General features: G+C 35.2%; 1 protein-coding gene across 1 annotated transcript in view; it reads left to right on the top strand.

Annotated features, from left to right (window-relative positions):
* Nucleotides 1-6,125, top strand: part of LOC137656069 (GDP-L-fucose synthase-like) — a 12,281-nt gene extending 6,156 nt beyond the window's left edge. Inside the window, exons 4-7 of the mRNA XM_068390243.1 lie at nucleotides 824-952; nucleotides 3,107-3,298; nucleotides 4,080-4,227; nucleotides 5,890-6,125. Coding sequence (XP_068246344.1) covers nucleotides 824-952; nucleotides 3,107-3,298; nucleotides 4,080-4,227; nucleotides 5,890-6,125 — 705 coding nt within the window. The remainder of the gene's footprint in view (nucleotides 1-823; nucleotides 953-3,106; nucleotides 3,299-4,079; nucleotides 4,228-5,889) is intronic.
* The last annotated feature ends 1,136 nt before the right edge of the window (nucleotides 6,126-7,261 follow it).

The raw sequence follows: 7,261 nt of genomic DNA, 5'->3' as shown, positions 1-7,261 counted from the left end.
AATGTCAACAAACTCTTTGTTTATCTGTTTAAAAGAATGTCAACAAACTCAGTGTTTATCTGTTTAAAAGAATGACAACAAACTCGGTGTTTATCTGTTTAAATTAATGTCAACAAATTCGGTGTTTATATGTTTAAAATAATGCCAACAAACTAAGTGTTTATCTGTTTAAAACAATGTCAACAGACTCAGGGTTTATCTGTTTAAAAGAATGTCAACAAAATCGGTGTTTATATGTTTAATGTCAACAAACTCGGTGTCTATCTGTTTAAAAGAATGTCAACAAACTCGGTGTTTATATGTTTAAATGTCAATAAACTCTGTGTTTATCTGTTTAAAAGAATGCCAACAAACTCGGTGTTTATATGTTTAATGTCAGCAAACTCAGTGTTTATCCGTTTAAATGTCAACAAACTCGGTGTCTATATGTTTAAAATAATGTCAATAAACTCTGTGTTTATCTGTTTAGAAATAATGTCAACAAACTCGATGTTTATCTGTTTAGAAATAATGTCAACAAACTCGATGTTTATCTGTTTAAAAGAATGTCAACCCACTCAGGGTTTATCTGTTTAAAAGAAGGTCAACAAACCCGGTGTTTATATGTTTAAATGTCAACAAACTCTTCGTCTATCTGATTAAAAGAATGTCAACAAACCTTTTGTTCATCTGTTTAAATGTCAATAAACTCGGTGACTATCTGTTTAAAAAAATGTCAACAAACTCGGTGTCTATCTGTTTAAAAGAATGTCAACAAACTCGATGTTTATCTGTCTAAAAGAATGTCAACAAACGCTTCTTCTTCTTCCATGTTTTCACGCAGACCTACAACTTCCGTATCAACGACAACGTCCTGGACTCCTGCAAAGAGCTCGGTGTAAAGAAGGTTGTCTCTTGCTTATCAACTTGTGTTTTTCCCGACAAGACGACGTATCCCATCGATGAAACTATGGTGAGGGAGAGAGAGAGAGAGAGAGAGAGAGAGAGAGAGAGAGAGAGAGAGAGAGAGAGAGAGAGAGAGAGAGAGAGAGAGAGAACGTTGCTTTTAAAAGACGAGTTCTTAGATTTTCAAGGTGATATGAACATTTCAGCTTTTGAATATCAATGTGGAAACCCTATTAATGAAACGATGGAGAGAGAGAGAGAGAGAGAGAGAGAGAGAGAGAGAGAGAGAGAGAGAGAGAGAGAGAGAGAGAGAGGAGAGAGAGAGAGAGAGAGAGAGAGAGAGAGCGTTGCTTTTAAAAGACGTGTTCTTAGATTTTCATGGAAATATGCACATTTCAGCTTTTGAATATCAGTGTGGAGACCCTATTAATGAAACGATGATGAGAGAGAGAGAGAGAGAGAGAGAGAGAGAGAGAGAGAGAGAGAGAGAGAGAGAGAGAGTTGCTTTTAAAAGACGTGTTCTTAGTTTTTCAAAGAGATATGCACATTTCAGACTTTGAATATCACTTTGGAAATATCATCATCACACTCTTCTTTCAGTGGTCAAATCTTCCAGTTTCTCAGTGTGTCAGTGTTAAAGAGTGCTTGTTTAAACGCAATGTTGTTTTTCTGAATCTTTCTGTCACTTTCACACGTTTTCAATCAAGTTTTTACAATTTTGGGCAATTATCAAAAAACGTTGCTGTTTACTCATATCTCCCAACAGAACATCATCAATTGCCTCTTCTTTTATTCCATTGAAATATTCCAAGAGATAAGAAATTAATGGATTTTCTTGTCTCGTACACATCTCCAGCTATTTCTGCGAGATTTATTTCTATTCTGTTTTGTGTATTCCATTGTGAGAAAAAAAATTGGAAATTAAGTGCCAGTGCACAAACACACAAGCACGGATTCCCTGAATCCTCAGAGCCCCAGAATCCAAAAACACCGTTTAGGAATCCTTATAGGACCTCATTGAAAACAGTTATTAGTATTTTAGAAAGGCAATGTAGATTCCTTGAATCCTCAGAGCACCATAATCCAAAAACACTGTTTAGGAATCCTTGTCAGGACTTATCAAAAACAGTTATTGGTCTTTAAGAATGGTATTGTAGATTCCCTGAATCCTCAGAGCACCATAATCCAAAAACACTGTTTAGGAATCCTTGTCAGGGCTTATCAAAAACAGTTATTGGTCTTTAAGAATGGTATTGTAGATTCCCTGAATCCTCAGAGCACCAGAATCCAAAAGCACCGTTTAGGAATCCTTGTCAGGACTTATCAAAAACAGGTATTGGTCATTAAGAATAGCATTGTAGATTCCCTGAATCCTCAGAGCGCCAGAATCAAAAGCACTGTTTAGGAATCCTTGTCAGGACTTATCAAAAACAGGTATTGGTCATTAAGAATAGCATTGTAGATTCCCTGAATCCTCAGAGCGCCAGAATCAAAAGCACAGTTTAGGAATCCTTGTCAGGACTTATCAAAAACAGTTATTGGTCTTTAAGAATGGTATTGTAGATTCCCTGAATCCTCAGAGCACCAGAATCCAAAAGCACCGTTTAGGAATCCTTGTCAGGACTTATCAAAAACAGGTATTGGTCATTAAGAATAGCATTGTAGATTCCCTGAATCCTCAGAGCGCCAGAATCAAAAGCACAGTTTAGGAATCCTTGTCAGGACTTATCAAAAACAGGTATTGGTCATTAAGAATAGCATTGTAGATTCCCTGAATCCTCAGAGCGCCAGAATCAAAAGCACTGTTTAGGAATCCTTGTCAGGACTTATCAAAAACAGTTATTGGTCTTTAAGAATGGCATTGTAGATTCCCTGAATCCTCAGAGCACCAGAATCAAAAGTGCTGTTTAGGAATCCTTGTCAGGACTTATCAAAAACAGTTATTGGTCTTTAAGAATGGTATTGTAGATTCCCTGAATCCTCAGAACCTCAGAATCCAAAAGCACTGTTTAGGAATCCTTGTCAGGACTTATCAAAAACAGTTTTTGGTCTTTAAGAATGGTATTGTAGATTCCTGAATCCTCAGAGCACCAGAATCTAAAAGCACTGTTTAGGAATCCATACCAAAGCTGAGTAAAGCAGGAATCCCCAAAGCTCTTATAACTAACTTCGGAGTGAACCACCGGAATTAATAATACTCTCTTTCAACGCCTCGTCTCAGATCTACAATGGGCCCCCTCACGACTCGACTTTAGGCTACAGCTACGCGAAGAGGATGATCCTGGTGATGAACAAGGCTTACAAAATGCAGTACGGATGTAACTTCACTTCAGTTATACCTACTAATGTCTATGGGCCTCATGACAACTTCAACCTGGAGGATGGGCAAGTCCTGCCAGGATTAATCCATAAGGTATAAGGAAGAACGAAAGACTCAGGAAGGTTTTATTTAATAGCATGAAGGATATAATAGAAAGAAGGGTTCTCTTTGTTCAGAGAAGGTGAAATGACATTGTTTCGGATTGGGGTCATTAAGTTACTAGTAAGGCTTCTATGCAAGTGTATGAAGCTATTATTATTATTATTATTATTATTATTACTATTATTATTATTATTATTATTATTATTATTATTATTATTATTATAGTATCTTGCTTTTCCAACTAGGGTTTTAGCTTAGCTAGTAATAATAATAATGATAATAATAATAATAATAATAATAATAATAATAATAATAATAATAATAATAATAATAATAATAATAATAATAATAAAATAATAATAGTAATAATAATAATAATAATAATAATAATAATAATAATAATAATAATAATAATGATATTATTATTATTATTATTATTATTATTATTATTATTATTATTATTATCATTATTATTATTATCATTATTATTATTATTACTTGCTAAGCTACAACCCTAAGCGGAAAAAAGCAGCATTTAAGCGTTAAATGAAGTAGTGTATGATTTAGTTCAATAAGCTACTAGTGAGTCTTGTACGTAAGCATACGAGTATGAAGTTTCTGTTTCCTTAAGATTCTTAATGTGCTTAAGGGTATTGACTGTAATCTTGTTTTTATTCCTCTGCCCTTAATTTTAAGCCAAAAAAATGAAATATCATAAGAGCAATTAATTCCATGAACCATTTATGAGTAACTTCTATCCATTCCTCCTCAGGGTTACCTCGCCAAGCACAAAAATATCCCATTCACAGTCTACGGATCAGGGACACCTCGTAGGCAGTTCATGTACTCGGTCGACCTAGCAAAGCTCATCATGTGGTCTCTGAGAGAATACGAGGAAATCGACCCAGTAATTCTGTCAGGTGAGCTTTATCATCATCATCATCATAATCATCTCCTCCTACGCCTATTTGACGCAAAGGGCCTTGGTTAGATTTCACCAGTGGTCTTTATTTTGAGCTTTTAATTCAATACTTCTCCATTCTTCATCTCCTACTTCGCCCTTCATAGTCCTCAGCTATGTAAGCCTGGGTCTTCCAACTCTTCTGGTGCTTTATGGAGCCCAGGTAAACGTTTATAATATCATCATCATCATCTACGCCTATTGACGCAAAGGGCCTCGGTTAGATTTCACTATATTCATTTTTTTTAATGAGGCGCATTTGCACTGACTCGCAGATGTGCCCTTTTAGCTCAGAAAAGTTTCCTGCTATATGATTGGTTAGAATTATCTTTTCCAACCAATCAGCGATCAGGAAACTTTTCCGAGCTAAAAGGGCACCCCTGCGAGTCGGTGCAAATCTGCCTCACTAAAAAGAATTGACTATAGTTGCCTCTATCTTGAATTTTTAATTGAATACTTCTCCATTCATCATCATCTACTTTGTGCTTCATAGACGTCAACCATGTAGGCCTGGGTCTTCCAACTCTTCTAGTGCCTTGTGGAGCGCATTTAAACAATTGGTGAACTAATCTCTCTTTGGGAGTGCGAAGAGCATGCCCAAACCATCTCCATCTACCCCTCATCATAATCTCATCCACATATGGCACTACAATTTACATTAGAAATATTGGTACCTCTGTTTCGGATTAAAGAGTATTACCAAATGTCACATTTATTATATCAGTTAATTTCATTTTTGCTAACGAAAATCTCTCCTTTGGGAGTTATAAGAGATATTTTCGTTAGCAAAAATTAAATCACCTAATATAATAAAAATGCTTGAGGGTACACTCAGGAACACTGTTCTATCTAGTTTATCTTCCTCTTGTTTTGTTAAAGTTTTTATAGTCTATATAAAAAATATCTATTTTGATGTTGTTACTATTCTTATAATATTTTATTTTTCCTTATTTCCTATCCTCACTGGGCTATTTTCCCTGTTGGGGCCCCTGGGCTTATAGCATCCTGCTTTTCCAAATAGGGTTGTAGCTTAGAATTTAATAATGATAATAATAATAATAATAATAATCTGGTATTACTCTTTAACTACAAATAGCAGTACCAATATTTCTAAAGTAAACTTTAGCTACATCTTCGCACAGACAGTCTCTATGATGTTTACAACACATGCTGAATGCTAAAATCACTAGCAAACACCACCATTTGCATTCAATGCACAGCTTCTACAACACTTAAATCGCTTTCAGAAAGCTAAATTCACTGCCAGATCTTTACTCAGAGAGCCTGAAGTATGATTCATGTCTAATTGCTTCATAAAGAGTGAAGCATAATAGCAACACATTTGCTAAGGTTTAAAGGTTTAAAGGCCGCTCATGAATGGCAGGGGCAAGGGACAGTGACATTGCCCTATCGAGTAGGACAATGCCCGAAAGACTGACCATTTATACATATGATCAGCGCCCAAGCCACCTCTCCACCCAAGCTAGGACTAAGGACGCCAGGCAATGGCTGCTGATAACTCGACAGATAGACCTATAAGATCCCCCAAACCTAATTAATCTGATATGATCGCCTGTGTCGAGTTTATAAGAAGATAACTCAGATCTCTATCTATTCCCAGTTGATGAGGAGGACGAGGTGTCGATTAAGGAAGTAGCCGAGATGGTTTCAGAGGCGTTCGACCTCCAAGACGGCGTCCATTACGACACATCGAAGACAGACGGTCAGCTGAAGAAGACTGCGAGCAACGCCAAGCTGAGGAAGTTACTGCCAGACTTTAAGTTCACGCCACTGCGTCAGGGGATCAAGGAGACTGTGGACTGGTTGGAGGCTAATTATGAGAACGCAAGAGTGTAGCTATTTGAAATTCCAAATCTGTTTATAAGCATCTATAAACAGATTTCAAATAGAGTGTAGCTGTTTTAAATTCCATATCTGTTTATAGGGATCTATAAACAGGTTTCAAATAGTGTAGCTATTTTGTTTATAAGGATATATCAACAGATTTCAAATAGTGTACCTATATGGCATTCCAAATCTGTTCATAGGGATCTATAAACAGATTTCAAATAGTGTATATCTATATGAAATTACAAATCTGTTTATAGGGATCTATAAATAGATTTCAAATAGAATGTAGCTATTTGACATTCCAAATCTGTTCATAGGGATCTATAAACAGATTTCAAATAGCATAGCTGTTTGAAATTCCAAATCTGTTTATAGGGATCTATAAAAGGATTTCAAATAGCGTATAGAATGTAGCTGTTTGAAATTCCAAACCTATTTATAGGCTATAAACAGATTTCAAATAGAGTGTAGCTATTTGAAATTCCAAATCTGTTTATAGGGATCTATGAACAGATTTCAAATAGAGTGTAGCTATTTGAAATTCCAAATCAGTTTATGGGGACCTATTAACAGATTTCAAATAGAGTGTAGCTTATTTCATATAGAGTGTAGCTTATTGAAATTCCAAATGTGTTTATAGGGATCTATAAACAGGTTTCAAATAGAGTGTAGCTATTTGAAATTCCAAATCTGTTTATGGGGACCTATTAACAGATTTCAAATAGTGTTGCTATATGAAATTCCAAATGTGTTTATAGGGATCAATAAACAGATTTCAAATAGAGTGTAGCTATTTGACATTCCAATTCTGTTTATAGGTATCTATAAACATTTAAAATAGAGTGTAGCTAATTGAAATTCCAAATCTCTTTATAGGGATCTATAAACAGATTTCAAATAGTGTAGCTACTTGAACTTCCAAATCTGTTTCTAGGGATCTATAAATAGATTCCAAATAGAGTGTAGCTATTTGAACTTCCAAATCTGTTTATGGGGACCTATTAACAGATTTCAAATAGAGTGTAGCTATTTGAAATTCCAAATCTCTTCAGACATTTATTTATTATGCGTGATCTTAATTGCCCAGAATTTCTGTACATAGTTTTGTAATAAAAAATATTAATTATAGAAACTTATAAATT

This window comes from Palaemon carinicauda, chromosome 17, assembly GCF_036898095.1.
Source record: "Palaemon carinicauda isolate YSFRI2023 chromosome 17, ASM3689809v2, whole genome shotgun sequence".
Classification (NCBI taxonomy): Eukaryota; Metazoa; Arthropoda; class Malacostraca; order Decapoda; family Palaemonidae; genus Palaemon; species Palaemon carinicauda.
The sequence above is the reverse complement of the archived record's forward strand: the minus strand, read 5'-3'. Positions and strand labels throughout refer to the sequence as shown.